Below are 19,210 nucleotides of genomic sequence, written 5' to 3'. Positions count from 1 at the left end.
GCTGGGAGAGGTGAAAATCAAACGGATTGCGAGTCTTTTAATTTATCCGTACGTAACTTGTGGTCTGATGGTTTTTAATCTCAAATGTAACGGCGCATCTGCGTCGTATTCGAATGTAAACAACGGTAATAAAACATACAGATTGAAATAAGAAGCACGGTACATACATCTATCCATGATGTGGAAGAAATGAGGTCCAAGATGGGGTCCGGTAAAGATCAGGGGGAGGCGAACGCAAAGAAGTGAAGGTAAGAACAAGATAATCCGGGCAATAATGTAAGAGGCTTCCATGAGTAACCCACATAGTTCAACTACGGAAGAGCAAACATCAGTAGCCTGGCGATGAGTTATAGTAAAGCGAAAATCTCCAAGAGCAGAACGATAAATATTGTCTGCAGGGAGGAGAGTGATCCGTCGTATCGACATGTGCAAGGCATAAGGAATAGGGCACGCCACAATAATTATCGCTGAAATCCGCCACAGAAGGGTCTCCTTGGGTGTTGGAAAGGGAAATGACCATGCCAAGCAATGGATCCCCCGAAGATGATGCCCGCTGCTACACTACTCGTCATAAGGGTGGACCCTGACGCATTCATACTTTGTCGTCATAGATGGTTTCCGAGTCGACTCGGGACTGGAATTGCCGGTGGATGACTTGCAGAAATATCCTGCCATAATTGAGAAGACGGGGAATACTAGGAAGGCCGCAATAACAAAGAAACAAATTCTTGACAGAAGCAAAGGGGACCCATTTTCCAAATTTATCATTGTCGTTCAGCTGCTATGGTTTATCACTCAATACGTCGGACGGTGGGCAAGCCATTTACAAAGATCGCAACTGGAGACAATGACGCTCGCGTACGCGGCATTATGCGTCTTTCTTTATGTGTTGTGGTGGCATAAACCCGTTAACATTCAATTCCCAATCTATGTGATGGAAGAGTCCCCTTCCGTTCCTCCGACTTCCGAGACAAATGTCGATCAACCGACACCTAAAACGGAGACTGATGCAGATCCGATGTCCGTGCAAGTGTCTGAGCCCAAGGATATGGAAGTCATGTCGATATTTATAGCCACTGGGATGATCTTTGGGGGAATCCATTGCCTTGCATGGTCATTCCCCTTTCCGACCCACACGGAGATGATTTTATGGCAAGTTTCAGCAGTATATATTACAGTCGCTCCTGTCTTTATAACGTTGGCCGGATGGCTTAGTGATCATGTTGATGATGATTTGGGTATGATGATAATGGTACTTCTTTTACTTGTTTATGCCGTTGCGCGGGTCATCCTCCTTGTTCTCACCCTCAGTTCTTTGCGTTCACCTCCGCCTAGTCTATACCAAACCCCGTCTTGGTCATCATTCCTCCCGCACTTTGGATAGCTGTGTATGTACCGCGCTTCGGGTGTTTTATGTACTGCGGGATAGCCCATGTTTACAATTGAACATGAGCGCGGTTGCGTTAATTAAGATTCAAATTCATGACATCACAAGTCACATAGTGATTCACTTGGCATCCGGCATCCCTGCACTGCCGAGGTCCTTGGATGGCTGCAAAGAGACCATCTCCCGAACCAATTCCCCCTAGGCCACTCAGATACAAGCCATTCCCTCGGATCTCACCATGCCTGGGAAGCCTGCCCCTCGCATGAACATGAATAATATTGTTGGCAAAAATACCCAGATGGTGCAACAAGGCAGGCCAAATGCCGGCCTTACCGGGTTCGTGCTTCTCATCCTTCACCGTTTATTTAGTTGATTGTTTGATTCTGGGCGTATTAGGTTATTCCTACGCGTGGGGCTTCTGATTTAAGTGTACAGAGACAACGAGGGTTTGGCCAATCTGAATCTACTCCCCCTTTATGTCCAGGTAAAGACCAAAGCACAATAATCGTCATCTTCTTTTCCGTGATAACACTGGGCCTCCAGCATCCAACAGAGGTGACCTTTTCCGTTTTCGTCCCTGCCTTTCCTCTCGAACTTCTCTCACCAAGGTTTGAGGACAAATAACCGTATCATCATGTTGGGTACAACTCACCTCCGTTTCTAGCCAGATAATTCACAAAGTTGCCTATCTGACCGGCAACGGACATTTCGGTTGCAATACCAACGAAGTCAGGATCGTTGTGAAAATAGCGTATAAAAGGCGGCTGCTCTGCGAGTGAACGCGGGGCTGACCCGCTGGGACTGATGGTGCTGATAGTGGGGTTGGCAGTAGTGGATGGGTCCGGCGTGCTGGCGTGGGAGACACCGATGTATGCAAGGATCGACAATTGGGTGGGTGATGCGGGTCGCTGTATGTCATCTGTCGTTGGATATGGTCCGATACCAATATTTGTGCCACCCTGGGCACCCAGCGGGTTCGACGCGGAACCATAAGATAAGTTGAAATAGTCAGATAAGTGGTAATCATAATTCATACCATTGGCTCTTCCTTCTGTTCTCTCTCCTTAGATGCACCTGGCAGTGAGGATTCCAAAGTTTCTGGAGGCCACGCCGCTCTGTTCTGACGCGTAATGAAAGGGGATTGGAACGCTACCCTTCCACCGGTAGTACTCATCGACCCGCTAATCCTCAGCTCCCCAATTGGTAAGCTGGTCAGTGTTTCCCCTCGCTGCACCCGCTCAAGCAGATGGTTGAGCTCAGCAGCGCTGGGTCGTAGCTCAGGGCGAGGTTCGAAACACGCCGAAAGGCACCTTTCAACGGAACCGACATTGCTCCATTCATAAGGAGGGCCCTTGGAGATGGCCGAAGGAAGCTGGAACGGGCCTTATACGGGATCTGGTCAGTGAGGATCTGAACCACAAATCAGTCCTCGGGCTCATATTCCTAAGCATAACTTTCACCTCTGCAGCTGTACACCCAAAAGCCCAAATATCGCTGGCTTCATTTCGCCCGGTGATGATGGCCTCCACCAGTTCTGGGGAAGCGTACCTAGGAGTGCTCATCACGCTCGATGATTCGGCGTGCGTTGTAAAATCGTCGAGGATGGAGGAAAGCCCGAAATCACATAATTGTGCATCACAATCCGCTCCCAGGACGAGTATATTCTCCTATTGCAGTCACCAGTAGATAAACCAGTACTAGGGACGAAATTATGGTTGAACGCACTGGTTTGATGTCTCCGTGGACTATACCGCATAAACCAATCCTTGACATGCTCCCCGAATCTAACTGACTTAATTAGCGACGGAGTTTGGAGTTGAAAAATCCGCAACCAACTGATGAGATGAGGGCGGTCCCCAAGTGGATTACGGCGCAAGAAATCCTTCACGTTCCCACCTTCAGCCCACTCCGATATCAGGCTCACACGTAATTTATCGTCAACAACGCGCTGTAGCGTCCAGCCAAGAAATGCTACGATATTTCCGTGCTGCAAGTTGTGCCAAACCTTGACTTCTCGTCTGAGCCGCTGAAAGGAGCAAGGTTGTGGCCAAGGCAAAGGAGAGGGAGGGAAACGATACGAACCCGAATAAACTTCCCAAGCCAGTCTGTGCTGATAACAGGGACTTCTTTAAGCACCTTCACGCAGACGTTCTGACAGCAAAAGTAAAAAGTCAGTGGGCGCTAACGTTGATCCCCGAAGAAAGAGCGAACGCACGGAATTATGATATTCACCCAAATATACGTCACCAAAACCCCTCTTGAGACGCATCCGGAGTGAACATCAGTATAATTATTGACACTCAGTGACCCTTGTGCTGAGTACTCCAACGTGTTCTTGGGCACGGATGGACTTAAGGGGTGTATTACTTATTCAATTTTGACGCTCCCAATCACCTGTGTGAACGGCACCAAGAATGGTGGGTTCGCCAGTCAGCCGACGTATTATATCACTCTCATGAACGTACACTTGTACTTTGGGCATCACTTGAAGACAAGCATACCCGAATCGTAGACTTGTCCCACTTTATTATCATGTATTTATTCCGAGGACTGCTCTTGGCGCTTGTCCCGAGGCTAAATATCCAGAATAAACAAGACACCTAGCTACACTCTGAAAAAAGACCGCATTTTTGGTGCCCTCTTTGTTTGGCCTTCCCATCGTAGGCAGGATCGAGAACAGTGCCAGCCAGACCTGAATTAGCACAAACTCCAAGGGAGAAAGTGATGCTGCAGGAGTCACATCCAGTATGGTACCTTATCTTCATACGCCGAAGAAGCCCAAATGCGGCTTTACTGGATTGTATGAGGGGTCTGTCGGAGTGATATCGATAAGCGCGAGGGTATGACTATGTGCCCCCAGCTTCCACCACTACCTCTCTCGAATAGTTCAGGAGACTGATACGGAGTGGAGTGAATTCATTAACTTTGCTTCTATGCTGGCGCGTGTTCAAGACACGCATATATCTGTGGTGTTTAATTCTCGAATTGCATGATGTGCTTCTCACACTTCCTCGTTGCGGTTTGCCTTTCCATCCAGTGCCCCCACGGGGATTCGTAAGTTGCATTCCAGCCAGGGTTCCCCCGCTGCTCGAGTTTTTCTCTGGCAGTTCCTGGGAAATTGATCAAAGGCGGGATCAATTGTTTCTGCTCCTACGACGTGACGCAAGTTCGCAATCAGGGAGGGGGGTTCAAAGTTGATGACAACGGCTATGCAAAAAAAAAGCCGGCGCGCATGGCGATTTGGACAAATGGGGCTGGTGATAACTCGAAAAAGTAGCAAATTAGACCAGACTGAGCCTAAAGGGAAATTTGTTTTGTTTGAATTTGAATGAGGCGCTGTTGTTGTTGTTTATTCTGGATATTTATCCTGCAAACTCGCTCCACTCTCAAGTCGTTACGTATGGGTTGTCCGATCTTGGGTTGGCGATGTCGGATACGCGCGCATGGCCCCACGGTATGATTTTCAAATGCTTCAGGATCCATGTGATGATGTCTTCACTTGCGTGCGACTGCATAGGAACCTAATATATGAAAGTCCAGACACTGCATTAATTGAATACACTGAGCCCAGTCACGGCAGTTAAGATTAAGTCCGACGCCCATTTGATCATCGGCTAGGCACCTCACATTGAGCTTGGCAGATCCATCAAAGATCTGTGGATATGTAATTCGGAATCTCCATAATCAAATACCAGTTTGCCTCAAGGAACATGGCTAACACAGCATAAAACATAGGGGCAGTATAAAGCTTATACTCAACCTATAAAATTTGGCCTGTACCCATTCTTGCCTATGGTGTTTATGCAATGCCTATCCTCCCTCATAACACCACGAGTCTCTCAGTGCCAAATATATCTGATGCATGCAATGACCTACGCAATTGTCAAACTATGTGGAATATCGTCTATACCTGTCTCCTCACGATTATTGCGTGCATTTGGACGGCCGTACACCCAGATATACCAAAGCCTAATTATTCCCTGTTCAAACATCCTGGATCGTCCCGTGGCCCCTTGATGATTCTTTCACTGGTTGCACCGGAGGTCCTTCTGGGGGGAGCGTTGGGAGATCTCTTGGACGCTCGGAGAGTGTCAAAAGGCTGCAGGATGATCGAAGGTGTGCCCTGAATTTGAGCAGAAATACACAAGACAAGAATCTGATCTCTACTCTTCACAAGGATGGACGGATACGCATTCATTCTTTGTCATCATGCGTGGCTTCTTCGACCCATCCATAGGAGCAGTGATTCCTAAAAGGAACGAAAACCCTCTGGATGTCCTCAAGCAATACCCAGGCATAATTGAGAGTGCTGGTAAGGTTGCAGTAGCAAAGGAAGAAATTCTTGACAGAAGCAAAGGGGACTGGTTTGCGAAATTTATCGTTATCCTGCAACTACTGTGGTTTATCATTCATTATATCGGACGATGGGCGGGCGGTTTGCATAGTTCACAACTCGAGACAATGACGTTGGCGTATGCAACACTAAGTGTCATCGATTATATGTTGTGGTGGCATAAACCTACTCTCATCCAACTCCCGATCCATGTGACGAAAGATTCCAGCTGTTTCGATCCTCCGAGTTTCAGGGACGTCGATGCCGATCAGCCAGAGCACAGTGTGGAGAAGGGGGCAGTTCTGAATCTCACTCTAGCGGAGATCGTTGGATATGGCCCTGTTTGGGCCAGTGTAGCCGCGGGCATCATCTTCGGGGGGACTCATTGCTTGGCGTGGTCATTTCCCTTTCCAACACCCAGGGAGACCATTCTGTGGCGGATTTCAGCGATAATTATTGTGGCGTGCCCTATTCCTTATGCCTTGCACATGTCGACACGACAGATCACTCTCCTCCCTGCACACGATACTTATCGTTCTGCTCTTGGAAATTTTTTCTTTTGTATAACTCGTCGCCAGGCTGTTGATTTTTGCTCTAACGTAGCCAGAGTATGTGGGTTTCTCATGGAAGCCTCTTACGTCATTGCCCGGATTATCTTGCTTGTTCTTACCATCACCACTCTGCGTTCGCCCCCCCCTGATCTTTACCAGACCCCATCTTGGACCGCATTTCTCCACATCTTGGATAGATGTATGTACCGTGCTTCATATTTGTATGTTTTATTACCATTGTTTACATTCGAGTATGACCTAGATGCGCCAGATTAAAAACCATCAGATCACAAGTTACGTAGGGATAAATTAAAAGACTCTCGCAATCCGTTTGATTTTCACCTCTCCCAGCATTAAACACCGTTTCTTTCCCCACACCATTCCCACACATTCTTCCCCTTTTCGTACCTGAAATTTGCCGCGGTTGGCGCGACTGGCAGGGCCGTAGGGGTGGGGCCTTGAATGACACCGAGATTGAACGGAACAACTCCTAAGGGTTCATCAGAAGGGTAGCATAGTAGAACACGAACTTTCGTACCTGGCACCCCGGTGCTGCCAAAGCTTCGCCCCTCGCCCGCTCAAAAGATGTACCATCCGCAGCTGATCTCTCAGGTTCTGACCGGCGTCCGGTGAGTGAATGAAGGGACTTCTTGAGCCCTTCGCTCTGCTTCCTGGGCGGTTCTTTGCCAACTCCCGCTTTCGCTGCCATCTTGGCCAAATGCACTGGTCGCTCTGCATGATCCGCACGATCTCCAGTTCCCCAAAAAGACACCCAATCAAATGACTGATCATATTACATCACCGGACCAGCCTGAGCAATGCCCCGTGCGCAACAGCCGAGTGAGTCGTGACTCCGAGGATGAACCGAAAAGGACCAAATTGGGGCCTTCTCTTCAACTAGCAAAATACTCAAGGGGAAACGGGCTGCTGGAGGAAAAGGAAAAGCAAAGGATGAAAGTGCCCTGCTTGCCGCTCCTGACCGGTTCAAAGCCAGGCTGAAGGATGCGCATGTCGAGGGACCTTCAAGCAAAAGATGATACAAAGCCCGAAGAAACGGGTGAGGATGGCAAGGAGGCTGCACTTGAAGTTGATAATGACACTGGTTGGATCAGCCATCGACTGGAGTTCCCTAAGAATGACAGGGCTGAGACGCATCGTGCTGAACATGATTACGAGGACATCGATCCTCGAGCCAAGGCACGAGGATTACGCGAGGGGGAACAGGAACGAAAGAGGTCACGACGGTCCGAAGTTGGGCGAGCATTTCGGAAAGGGAGATAACTCATCATCTCATTCAATCCATCCCACAAACAAGCCGCACTGAAGTATTCACCAATACCGGCAAGGTCCATATAATCAGCCAGGCGAGATCGAGAGATGGAAGGATGCGAGAAAGTGTTCAATGGGCGGTGCCGACATTGAAGGCTTGAAAATCACCTAGGGTGAGTAAGAATGGTTGGCTAAACGAAAGCGACGATGACGCATCCGATGGGAGCCTCCAGAGTCCCTCGCATGTGAGGAGGCAGCGTCATCATCTCCTGCCCAATAGCAAGAAGAGAACCTGCCTTTGCCAATCGTCTCGCCAGCCCTCGGCGCCCCAGTCAATGGGGTCCCCAGCATTGCAGCTCGTGCAGGGGAATCAGTGCTCGAGGATTCCGGTCATTAGCTAGCATTGGGTCTTCTAGAGTGATTGTTGTACGACCGATTGTTGCTGGGGGAGGCTGGGGCAGGAAGGGGATTTGCTGGTTTGGAGGGTGATTTTTGTGGGTGTGCTGAGGGCGATGCATTGGCGCTCACTCCTAGAGTCGGAGCCGACGAGATTTGTTCTGCAGGATTCCGTCGAGAAGAATTGGCCTTGACCCTTACTCATCGACATGTTGTTTCGACACCGAGTGTGTGTGATGGGTGCGGTGCCGGAGGGTGCAGTAGAAGCAGGATATCGTGGAGCATGTTGGCCCGACGATTGTCTCTGAGCTCGAGAGATGTCCACCATCTACACAAAAAAAAACACACATATCAGCTGGGATTAGGTGAATTCACAGATCTCGGACTGATTCGAACAATAATCCCTGAGTGGCCTCCTTGGAAAGGATTTCCATTTCGTTGTACAGTGCTTGCACTGAATCTCTGAAGCTACGACAATAGTCAATCATGTAAATATGCAATCTATAGCATCCGGCGCCAGAGTAATTGCTGTGAACCGAAACAAGTACGAGCATGGGAACGTATTCTCTGTCATCGTCCTAGTTGGAATGAGTGAGAGGGAACAGTTGCTTCCCGGACACAGCAGTCCGCGAGCTCGGCCCGGTGGTCGTTGTGGTGGCAATAGACGGCGAGAATCGAAGCTGAGCCATGTCGTATGAAGGAGCGATAGATGGCCAGTGTCAAAGGAAGGCTGTCGATGGCGTTGCCGATATAAAGAAGCATCGCCAAGGTGATAGTATACAAAGTTATTCAGTACAACTAGGAGATGATCATTGGCGCGGTGTGGAATTCCCAGTACAGCTTAGAGTGGCCAGCGTCCTGTAAGTCAGTGGATAAAAAGATGATTTGAAGGATGTGCCAGACGCAAACAAGACTGGAGTTCATTCACCCTTTATGTAGTTTCTAAGAAAGAGGCACATCCCCTTCGGGGAGAAGGGACCTAACTCTACAATTTGCGGGGAATGCGTTTTCTCGCATCGAGTGTGAGGAGACCATGGCAATGACTGAGCTAACGTACACTTCCTGGGGTTTATCTAGTGCCCCAAGGCCCTGAACCAGCCCTGGTTTTCATGACCGCGCGCCATTGAAAGGAACAACTGGTATGTTATCGCAATAGTCAAGCGCTTAAAATTGTCAACCCTATTGCGATGACTGAATCTAGAGTGAAATTTGCAATTTGTTCCAAGTGAATGACGCGCGCTACTTAATTTCCGAGAAGCAACATTGTTTTTCGTAGCTTCAAATGCAATTTGAAACCCCTAGAATCGCCTCGAGGCCGATAACGCGCTGAACATCGGCAGTACCCCAGTTCACATTATAAAGCTTATACTCGACCTGCGCTTGTACCCCCATTCGACCTGGATCTGATGGCAACTGCTCTGATCAACGTCCTTCTTGCCCACAATGTTTATTCGGCGCCCATCAACCCTCACAATATGACTTGTTTCCTGCAAAATGTATCTGTTGATTGCAACGAACTCCGGAATTACCGAACGATGTGGGGCATCATCTATAGCTGTCTCCTTACTGTGTTTGCTTGCGTTTGGACAGCAGCACACCCAGATCTACCATATCCCGGTGTTGGTGGCTCGATGTTTCTATCGCGCGTTATCTCGATGATCATTTCACTGGTTTTACCCGAGTTGACTCTGGGGTCTGCATGGGTCGAATTCGTGACATCTGGGAGAATATCAGAAAAATGCGAGATGGTCGAAGGTGTGCCCAGAATTTAAGGGGTAATGCACACGTTAGGAAGGGACGGGGCACTGACTTGTACTTGCAACAAGGGTGGACCTTGACGCATTCATACTTTGTCGTCATGGGTGGTTTCTTCGACCCGTCAAAAGGAAGCGCTGTGGGCCGGAACGACTTGCAGCAATACCCTGGCATAATTGAGAACACCGGGGATACTAGAAAGGCTGCAATAGCGAGGGAGGAAATTCTCGACAGAAGCAAAGGCGATGGGTTTTCCAAATTTCTCATTGTCCTTCAACTACTATGGTTTATTACTCAGTATGTCGGACGATGGGCAAGCCATTTGCACATATCGCAACTCGAGACAATGACGCTCGCGTATGCGGCGTTATGCCTCCTTCTTTACGTGTTATGGTGGCATAAACCCGTTAACATTCAATTTCCAATCCATGTGACGAGAGGGTCTTCCGTTCCTCCGACCTCCGAGACAAATGTCGATCAACCAACACCTAAAACGGAGACTGATGCAGATCCAATGTCCCTCGTGCAGGTGACTAACCCCAAGCATACCAGGCATTGGGAAACCCCCATATTTATAGCCACTGGGTTGATCTTTGGGGGAATTCATTGCCTTGCATGGTCGTTTCCCTTTCCGACACGCCTGGAGATGATTCTATGGCGGGTTTCAGCAATATCTATTACAGTGGTTCCTATCCTTGTAATAATGTTGATGTTTATCGTAGGTCAGGATGACGTTAATAGCTCACCATTCGCGTTACCCGGTTTACTTGTTTTTTCCGCTGCGCGGATTATCCTCTTTGTTCTCACCTTCGATTCTTTGCGTTCATCTCCGCCTGATCTGTTATCTTGGTCATCATTCCTCCCGCATTTCGGATAGCTGTGTATGTACCCGGTGCTTCTGGCTAAAATTGTGTTTTATTACAGGACAACCTGATGTTGACGAAGATTCAAATTCATGAGATCATGGCAAGTTACGCATAAACATATACAAATGCGCCTTTGCTCTTTGCCTCTCCCTACATCAGTCGTCATTCTTTCCCCCACCACACCCCACATCACTGTACTGCATGCGAACTAGAAACTCGGCTAGGTCAACGTTATCAAACCGGGTGCGCGCCGGGAGTATCACTTTGGAGATTATTGCTATTGGAGATAAGTCAATCAACGGGTATGTGCACACCCTGATGTTGAATGCCCCGAAGCCCCAGGGTGAAGCCCATCACGAGATTGTCTGCTCCCAATCCGGAAAAATCGTTGTTATTGGAGGGGCAAAGATATATATGAGTCCCGAAGCCCCACATCGGAATCAGACTCGTACCCAGTCGTCGTCGCTCCGTGGACGCGCACTGCGAACACGCGATTTCAAAAATTGACTAAGTTACGTTTGTATTGTAATACATAATAAGTGGTCACGTTGCGTATTGAAATACATCTGATCACATGTTGCGGAGATAAAGTCATGTCCGATCACCTACTCCGAAAACCAGCGCGCGACACTTCGCTCCGACGACTGGTGTAAAATGGCAGTGGCGATGTCCACGGCAACTTCCGGGACCGACGGAAAAGCTTCTCTGAGACCACCTCCGGTTCCTTCACCACCCCCCACACTATGAATGCACCTGCAGATCGTGCAGAAGATGTACTTAACTGCATGCTAGCTAATGGATTCACCCTTATATCATTTCTATCAACGATCTTGACCTTGATGCGCTTTGGTGACAAACTGCGAGAGATCCATCTCCATATTCTCAGCCCCGACGAAAACTCTGGCAGTGCTGTCATTGTGAAAAATTGGATCCTTACAAGCGCTCAAGCAATTTACATGGAAGAAATACAAACACTTATAGAGAAGGAGAGCGGGCTCCACATGAACGCCTTCAATCTTCATCCGGCACAGCTTGATGCAGGAAGGGTCAGTGCATTGGAGCCGATATTTAAGTCCAAGGCACCAGCACTTTGGCGCCTGTTCCAGCAGCTACTTGTAGTGGAAAGCAAGGTGCGAGCAAGGCATTGGGCAAAGCCAGTGCCACCAAGCGTGGAGCTGAGTGATAGAAGAGATGAAGCCGATGGTGGGGATCATGTCAGTGCGGGAAGGCAGTTGAAGGGAAGTTCTTCAGAGAAACACTACGCTCTCCTCAGAATTGTAAGGTATAACACGCCCGAGAAGTATGGTAGATGACTTACTCTTGTATAGAAAGGAGTTGTAATCATGTTGATAATTGTGAATAGTTGCAATGGTCACTGCAACGCATTGCAAGTGAAAAATTCATTTTATTTGGCCGCATCGAATACATCAAAATCGGTCCGTGAGTGGGCTGCCCGTACTGGAATTGCAGTATCCCCCTCATCGATCGAGAAGCTTCGAGTGTCACTGATAAGAAACCAAAAGACCTTGAACAAAGGCCTTGGACTCACTCATGTTGTCAACATTGCATATGATAATTGCGACTTCAAGTTCGGTGTTGGTCAACCAACAGACCTCAAGGACCGAACATTTGAAAGCATCACGACGGGCCTATTCTTCGTGCCACCAAAGGAAGTGCTTCCTGAGCACTTAGAATATGCTGAAAGGATATGGAACACTCACCCAAACAATCCCAATGTCATTAATATGCCACCGAGGATTGGCCTTGCCGATGTTCTGCAGGCAACTGAACCTACAATCAAGTTGGCGGAACATTTTCAGTGGCATATTACATCGGCATTGATCGAAGATTACTTCCCTGAACTGCGATCAGAGCTTATTGACCCACCATCGACATTCCGACTGCTGCCACAGCAAACATCATTTTCGACTGCGGAGGCTGTGTATGCGAAGGCATCTACTATCAATGGGAATGTCGAGGCGATAATGTCACTTCTTGAACAAAGCGGTATCGTGGATGTGAGAGTTTTTGAGAAGTATGTAATTCTTCTCCATGGGGATCTTGGGACAATGGAGAAGATTGAGGGCATTTTGCACTCACGGAGAATTGAAGAAAGCGTGTTGGAACGCATGCATTATCTTCTGCCTATACCAGGGCTCTTTCACGTTAGAATGGCATGCGTTGATGCAATAAACAGGATCCATGCAACTGGGAATGACTTACGAAGCGACCCAAACAGATTCTACAAGCACCTCTGTTTGCTCTTTCCAAACGACCTTTCCAAATTGAACAAAGCAGTCCCTCCTTTTCGGATGATGAATGACGGAATAAACTACATCACCCGATGTATTATTCTTGATGCATGGGAGGAGAGTGTGGGCGGTGACCTCCAGAAATTCATTTCTTCCAAACCTACTTTGGAAGAGATTAACCGGAAAGCTGAGGAAATCACGAGGGCGCATTTTGAAACGAAACAAGATGCAATGAATCAGTGGCCACAAGAGGAACAAGATCAAAGGAGAATGAACCAACTTTTGTTCAACAGAGATGCGATGTATTACCGCGTCCTTGTGCATGCGATGAACTATGGGATGGTCGATGTGATAATCGACGTCCTTTCATTCTGGGTTCCGATCTTCCAGGCCTGCCGAAAACACAAGTACGCAACATACCTTTCAAATTTCATCTTCAAGTTGCAACGGTACCCACTACCACTTCAAGAAGCCATCATGAGGTGCTGGCTCTGTAATCCGTCAGGGAATAATGGTGGATTTCGGGCAATCGACTGGCTGGTTGAGTTGATGAACCTCTACACGAAGGTACAGCATGTAACCCACTGGTGATTCTCAAAGTACCTAATCGTAGTACATGCGACTAGGTTATTTACTCGGGGGGAGGATCTGGGAAAACAATAGAGTATATTGTCAGTCAGTCATCGATAATTCAGGCCTATAGAACGTGCATTGAAGACGTTGAGGATGATTACCACATACCAGACAAGACCCTTCATCATGCAAGCCCCGACATCGAATCTAGATTACTTGCTATAAGGAATGAACTTCGTAACCTTCGACCTCACAAGTATGAAAGGGGTCGCACCGTGCCTACTGTGATCGATGATCATTTTCGGAAGGGCCTGGAGCTGTTCCAACGTGGCACCATGTGGACATCAACCAATATAAGTCAATCATCATCAACTGATGACACTTACGACATTGAGGCGGCTGACTTGGGTGCCTAATTAACGAGGTCCTGTGCCAAGGGACTGACATGTCATATCGAGTGGCAGCATTTTCCTTGTTTGGACAGCGCTTCTCTAATTTGGACCTAATCTGTCATATTTGTATATAAGTTTGCATGTCACTTACTCGTATGACCAGTCTGGTTACAACTCTGGCATCGCTCGGAGCAAGTTTGCGCTATCCCAGAGACACCAATTGGTAAACATGGGAACAATTAAAATAAGCTCACCATTGTAGCCATGTTTGCTGCAGTTGCTACACTTTTTCGTGTGAGGGAGAACTGCAGCATTAGTTTCCACTGAAGCAACAGGCTGAGCACACGGGTGCTCAGGTAATGGGAAAACTTGGTGAATGATCGGCAACAACACAGCAGCATAGCGGCTCCGCTCCTCCCAATCAATGAGCTGTATGAAATCTTGCTGAGTTGAGAGCCTGTTAGAATTTGCATGGTAGACAATATCCTCAATGATCAAGTCCCCAAGGACTATCCAGTCTCCAATCCACATGCTGTCCAGTCGGTCGGGATAACGCCGAGAAAACTCTTCTTTTCGCCAGTCCCGAAGAGCATCGCCTAGCTGAGAAGAACAGTTGATGTCTTTCTCGTAGTTGGGTTTTGCATGCTGAGGTAGCCACTTGACAGGCATCTCTCCAAGTGAGTGAGTGAACATTGGTGTGGTGAGACTTGGCGTATGGAGATCACAACAAGTCACGGGTTTGTACAAGTCACAGCGTTTACAGCATTGACAGGGTTTTGCTGACATAAGACTCAGTACATGTCAACGAGATAACTTCAAACACATACGGATATGGTCATTACCAAAGTGAGCATCCAGCACTTTCCTCTGGCACCCATGGCGAGGGTCATCTTTTGGAAGCCAATGGGCATTAATGAAGGCATCCAATCCAGGGTCAACATTCTCGCGATCCCCTGGGTTCCTTTTCTTCCCCTTTGGCCCCTTTGACAGCTTTTTTGTGGTTCCGCAGACACAGGGATTGTCATCTTGGTCCATCATGTTCATCACACCCACTGTCTCTGGTCGCGTCCTGCCATCTGTGGTGAAATTGTAAGCTTCGGGTGGGGATTCTTCCCATGGGCCACTTACGCGCTCGTCCATTTTCGACGGCTTCCAAACTGTGATCCTCCCCAAAATCAGCTAACCTGTCATCCACATCCCCCTCAACATCATCTAGGAAAGCCTCAAGGTCCGTTAACGTCAAGTCATCCCACTCACCCCACTCCTCTTCTGGGTTGGGGCGATCTTGGTTGTCATTGACATGTGCTTTTTCGAATGGAGGTTCCAGAGTAATATCAATGTCGCTGGATGGCCATACATCAATCCTGGGAGGCAAGTTGGGGTCTTGACGATGGAGTTCGAGTAAGTGATCATCAAATTCTTGATTTTCGGGGGCAGTTATGACATGAACTTGATTTTCTGAAGGTAGCTTCGTTTGACACTTCTTCGCTGGCCTCCGCTCACTGGAAGCTGTGGAATCAGCTTTCCGTTCCTTGTTGTCTGCCGTCTTTCGTGCCCTCTCCTCTCGCTGGCGACGTGTCTCTTCAAAATAGTCTTTTGGTGCAAGAAGAACGACGATTGCTGAAATATCCGGACTCCAAGCAGCTCTCCCAAAGCGCTGAGTTAATGTGTTTAAATTGTCTGGTGGCCCAAACTGAACCAAACGGGTCACATTTGCTAGGTCATGGCCCTGTTTGATCTCAATCAGATAATCAATGCTGACATTAGATGCGAGGATAGTCACCAGTCCCAATGATTCCGTGCTTGTAAGTCCAATGAGGTTCCCTTCCTTAAATAACTTGACTACCATCAACTTATGACCGTCTGACATCCCAGAATGCACCCAGACGATTCTATCTTTGAGGGGTGCACATGTCATATCCATTCCCAGCCATCAACTTCCGGTCCTTCCGATCCCTCCGTTCCAACTCCGCTCCTCCCTCACTAACCTTGGAGCCCCTGTTATTCCGCAATCCTCTTGGTACCCTTGATGGTCACCACCCCCTCATTTCAATTTATTACCTATGCCTCCCTAAGTATGGAGCCCCGAAGACTTCCGGACAGCTCCGACATCTGCTAGCGCACCCCCGCCTCCGCTGGGCAATACACTTGCCTGCCCTGCAGAGTCCACCTTCGGGCTTATCCCTCCTTTCCGTTTCTGGGTTATCGCCTGCCTTTCCGCTAACCCCGCGAACCGACTCGTCGGTAATATTCAGTCGGCTAATGGTTAAACCCTGTTAGCTCCGCTCCGTTCGGCTCCGCCAATTGCGGAACCGTCTCCACTGTAACCATATATATATCCCACTTGTACATAGGTTACGCCCCAGTAGAAAAATCAACTAGAGTTACCCCCCTAGGTTCTAATTGCCAGTCAGTAAGTTAGGGCACGGACGTGTCACTAGGCACAGCGCTCTTGGCAGAAGTCGCTGAGGCCGAAGCCCTCCGTTACGGAGACATCTCCTCGTCTCGAGTCTGGTCTCTGACAGCACACACTCGCGACCTCAGGAAGTTGGCGCTGCGCTCAGCATCAGCCCAGGACTCGCAGTACACGAGAAATGGGATTGGAGGAGGATCGGACTCTTGTAGGCCTAGCGGGATGAGGAATCCTAAGTCATTACAGGAATCTTTGCTGTATTGCATTTGGTGGATGCAGTAATGGAGATTCGGACGGTCATTAGAACGACGCAACCATTTTGTTGTCTTTCCACCGTAAGTGCTATAGTATGGGTCCAACCCAATCGCTGACAGCACTTGCCTGCATGTCTGAGGATCCAATGTTGCGGAAGTGAGATACCATTGGCATCTGTTTTGGAGGTACGAGTAAAGCCATGTCAAGTTCTTATAGGATGTGTGGAATGACAGCCACTGGACTGCACAGTGCACCTCATCAACAATGATGCGGTTAATGCTATGGACAAAGTTATCCTTCGTCCAGAGGGCTCGAAGGAGGTTCCCTCGGAGCAAATCGGGCCCCAGCACAACAAACTGATACTTCATGTCTCCGATTGCCTGCTTGGCAATGTTGAATGTATGCATTAATGGTTATCTATTGATTGGTACATGCCTTTACAGTTTCCTTGTTTATAGTACCTGCTTCCAATGCTATTGCTGTAAGCCCTAAACTCTTGGCACTTTCCACATGCTGATCTGCAAGTTTCCTCAGCAGTGCGATTATGAAAGAGATTCCCGGTGTATCTTTTTCAAAAAGGGCAGGAAGGAAAAAAGTGTATGTTTTCCCTGTTCCTGTTGCAGCGGTTGACACTAAATTCTGCTTTGGCTTGCAAAGGAGGAACTCAGCAATTTCAGCTTGGAACCAGCATGCAGGTCGGTTCCATTTGGTTTCACTCAGAGCCCTTATTTGCTCAGCCGAGGGTGTCTGAACACGATCTGCAGGTGCATTCATAGTGTGGGGGGTGGTGAAGGAACCGGAGGTGGTCTCAGAGAAGCTTTTCCATCGGTCCCGGAAGTTGCGGTGGACATCGCCACTGCCATTTTACACCAGTCATCGGAGCGAAGTGTCGTGCGCTGGTTTTCGGAGTAGGTGATCGGACATGACTTTATCTCCGCAACATGTGATCAGATGTATTTCAATATGCAACGTGACCACTTATTATGTATTACAATACAAACGTAACTTGGTCAATTTTTGAAATCGCGTGTTCGCAGTGCGCGTCCACGGAGCGACGACGACTGGGTACGAGTCTGCATCGGAATGGTCCCCTTTTAGGCAACACTTAAGTTCTGCCCCGGGGTACACGCAACAGAGGCAACCACTGCATCCTATTGCCGATATTGATGTCCATTCCGGATGCATCTCAGGATGTGGTGTCTATACTTCTCCACAAAATAACCAAGGTAGATCCACACAACCTTACCGACTCGATCAACGTCGATCTCGATCTCAACTGCAGGAGGGGCTGGGGGGCCTTTGGTGAAGTGTATGTTGCGGTTCTGTGGGACCACTCTCTCGAGGAACAATAGCACCTCGATCCTAATATCCCACTTTCAGGACGTCTGTGTGAAGGTGCTGAGAGAAATGCCTGTCATCGGTACAGGCTGGCTTGGGAAGTTCGTTCGCGTCCGTGTCCTAAATTCCTTCGCGCTCCCTTGCTTTGGCTGAAGCTCTTCACCGTTCAGCGACTCGGATGAGAAGTAAAAGGTTTGGCATAACTTGCACCACAACAATGTTTATCGCTTTCCTCGGCTGGACGCTGCAGCGTACTCACGATAAATTACATGTGAGCCTCATATCAGAGTGGGCTGAAAGTGGGAACGTGATGAATTTCTTGTGCCGTCATCCACATGGGGACCGACTTCATCTTGTCAGTTGGCTGAAAATTTGTGATGCCAACCTCCGCCATCAATGGCCTCGTAAATTAGGTCCGGGGAGCATGTCGAGGATTAGCTTATCTTCATTCATCCGGCATAGTTCATGGAGATATCAAACCAGTGCGTTCATCTGTCATTTCGTACCGTTGTTGCTAATACTGCTTCATTCTTCCGGTGGTCGTGATGGGAAAATATACTTGTTCGAGAGGTGAGCTGTGACGCACAACTGTGCGACTTTGGGCTTTCCTCCATCCTTGACGATTTCACCACACACGCCGAAACATCAAGTGTGGTGAGCAATTATGATGAATAAGTAATCAAGTGATACGAACAGGCTCGCCCTGAGTGATGAGTGGGCCAGGCATATCATTTCGGACGGCACCATGCACTCCTAGGTTCTTATAGTGATGACACCGCATGACGGACGAATATTGTTTCGCAAAGATATCGCTGGTTTGCAAGGGGGATTAAAGGAAGACTACGCGGTTAGTGATGCTCTCCACAGCTATGAGTCTCTGGTGACTCGTGATTCCAACAAGTGAACCGCTAAAGCCGCCGTTACAACATACTCCCTGGTTTCGGTCTGCCTTCCCAGTGCCTGGTGGGGACTCGCAAGTCCCATTGAACAGGGGTTTCCCTGGAAAAATTGTTTCTGCTTCTATGACGTGAGGGTTCAAAAGTTAATAATAGTGGCATGCAACCCACGCATGAAATGAGACCAAACTGCGTCTGCTTGTAGGGACCTATTATATGGGAGTCGGTCAGGCATTTTCCAGGGTGCCTTCTCGTTGTCGTGCACCCCCTGCCATCATGGCAGTTACATATGTAAGATTCAGCCCGATGTCCATTCATCGGCTAGGCCCCTCCCCCTCACATTGAGTTTGGCCGCTTCTCTGATCACTTTGCCATCAGTCATCGAAGATCTGTGAATATGTAATTTGGAACCTCTAGAATCCACATGGGGCTAATACAGCGCTGGACATAGGAACGTGCCCCAGTTCACAGTATAAAAACTCATACTCAACCTGTCTTTGTACTTGCACTCGACCGGATCCGATATATGACAAC

General features: G+C 48.4%; 10 protein-coding genes across 10 annotated transcripts; 8 read left to right on the top strand and 2 right to left on the bottom strand.

Moving 5' to 3' along the window:
- Positions 1-577: 577 nt before the first annotated feature.
- On the top strand, positions 578-949 carry EI90DRAFT_2844101 (uncharacterized protein; the record flags this gene model as incomplete). The annotated part of the gene is made up of 1 exon (XM_039053702.1): positions 578-949. A coding segment is annotated over one exon (372 nt), but the record flags the coding sequence as incomplete, so codon positions are not given.
- An 8-nt stretch (positions 950-957) lies between these two features.
- EI90DRAFT_3057202 (uncharacterized protein) lies at positions 958-1,432 on the top strand. The gene is made up of 2 exons (XM_039060278.1): positions 958-1,152; positions 1,216-1,432. The coding sequence occupies exons 1-2, from the start codon at positions 1,019-1,021 to the stop codon at positions 1,382-1,384; spliced, it is 303 nt and encodes a 100-aa protein (XP_038916362.1). The 5' UTR covers positions 958-1,018; the 3' UTR covers positions 1,385-1,432.
- Positions 1,433-1,569: 137 nt separating this feature from the next.
- On the bottom strand, positions 1,570-3,656 carry EI90DRAFT_3057196 (kinase-like domain-containing protein; the record flags this gene model as incomplete). The annotated part of the gene is made up of 8 exons (XM_039060277.1): positions 1,570-1,981; positions 2,040-2,346; positions 2,424-2,759; positions 2,848-3,054; positions 3,139-3,161; positions 3,224-3,413; positions 3,470-3,538; positions 3,603-3,656. The coding sequence occupies 8 exons, from the start codon at positions 3,654-3,656 to the stop codon at positions 1,896-1,898; spliced, it is 1,272 nt and encodes a 423-aa protein (XP_038916361.1). The 3' UTR covers positions 1,570-1,895.
- Positions 3,657-5,193: 1,537 nt separating this feature from the next.
- EI90DRAFT_3057192 (uncharacterized protein) lies at positions 5,194-6,547 on the top strand (the record flags this gene model as incomplete). Its single annotated transcript, XM_039060276.1, has 3 exons — positions 5,194-5,503; positions 5,565-6,470; positions 6,534-6,547. 3 exons carry the CDS (start codon positions 5,194-5,196, stop codon positions 6,545-6,547), a joined length of 1,230 nt encoding a protein of 409 aa, XP_038916360.1.
- Positions 6,548-6,862: 315 nt separating this feature from the next.
- On the top strand, positions 6,863-7,804 carry EI90DRAFT_964119 (uncharacterized protein). Its single transcript, XM_039068295.1, has 3 exons — positions 6,863-6,900; positions 7,028-7,713; positions 7,774-7,804. The coding sequence occupies exon 2, from the start codon at positions 7,305-7,307 to the stop codon at positions 7,593-7,595; it is 291 nt and encodes a 96-aa protein (XP_038916359.1). The 5' UTR covers positions 6,863-6,900; positions 7,028-7,304; the 3' UTR covers positions 7,596-7,713; positions 7,774-7,804.
- Positions 7,805-9,291: 1,487 nt separating this feature from the next.
- On the top strand, positions 9,292-10,580 carry EI90DRAFT_3057178 (uncharacterized protein). Its single transcript, XM_039060275.1, has 2 exons — positions 9,292-9,691; positions 9,763-10,580. Exons 1-2 carry the CDS (start codon positions 9,343-9,345, stop codon positions 10,566-10,568), a joined length of 1,155 nt encoding a protein of 384 aa, XP_038916358.1. The 5' UTR covers positions 9,292-9,342; the 3' UTR covers positions 10,569-10,580.
- Positions 10,581-11,480: 900 nt separating this feature from the next.
- EI90DRAFT_2838457 (uncharacterized protein) lies at positions 11,481-11,732 on the top strand (the record flags this gene model as incomplete). The annotated part of the gene is made up of 1 exon (XM_039053674.1): positions 11,481-11,732. A coding segment is annotated over one exon (252 nt), but the record flags the coding sequence as incomplete, so codon positions are not given.
- An 810-nt stretch (positions 11,733-12,542) lies between these two features.
- On the top strand, positions 12,543-13,798 carry EI90DRAFT_2920031 (uncharacterized protein; the record flags this gene model as incomplete). The annotated part of the gene is made up of 2 exons (XM_039054724.1): positions 12,543-13,376; positions 13,436-13,798. 2 exons carry the CDS (start codon positions 12,543-12,545, stop codon positions 13,796-13,798), a joined length of 1,197 nt encoding a protein of 398 aa, XP_038916356.1.
- A 1,621-nt stretch (positions 13,799-15,419) lies between these two features.
- EI90DRAFT_2920004 (P-loop containing nucleoside triphosphate hydrolase protein) lies at positions 15,420-17,216 on the bottom strand (the record flags this gene model as incomplete). Its single annotated transcript, XM_039054722.1, has 4 exons — positions 15,420-15,503; positions 15,558-15,670; positions 16,303-16,822; positions 16,884-17,216. Coding segments are annotated over 4 exons (1,050 nt in total), but the record flags the coding sequence as incomplete, so codon positions are not given.
- A 781-nt stretch (positions 17,217-17,997) lies between these two features.
- Positions 17,998-18,298, top strand: EI90DRAFT_2920071 (uncharacterized protein; the record flags this gene model as incomplete). The annotated part of the gene is made up of 2 exons (XM_039054726.1): positions 17,998-18,135; positions 18,194-18,298. The coding sequence occupies 2 exons, from the start codon at positions 17,998-18,000 to the stop codon at positions 18,296-18,298; spliced, it is 243 nt and encodes an 80-aa protein (XP_038916354.1).
- Between the last annotated feature and the right edge of the window lie 912 nt (positions 18,299-19,210).

Source organism: Cantharellus anzutake, assembly GCF_015039405.1.
Source record: "Cantharellus anzutake strain C23 chromosome Unknown EI90scaffold_22, whole genome shotgun sequence".
NCBI classification, from domain to species: Eukaryota; Fungi; Basidiomycota; class Agaricomycetes; order Cantharellales; family Hydnaceae; genus Cantharellus; species Cantharellus anzutake.
This window is presented reverse-complemented; position numbering and strand designations above follow the sequence as displayed.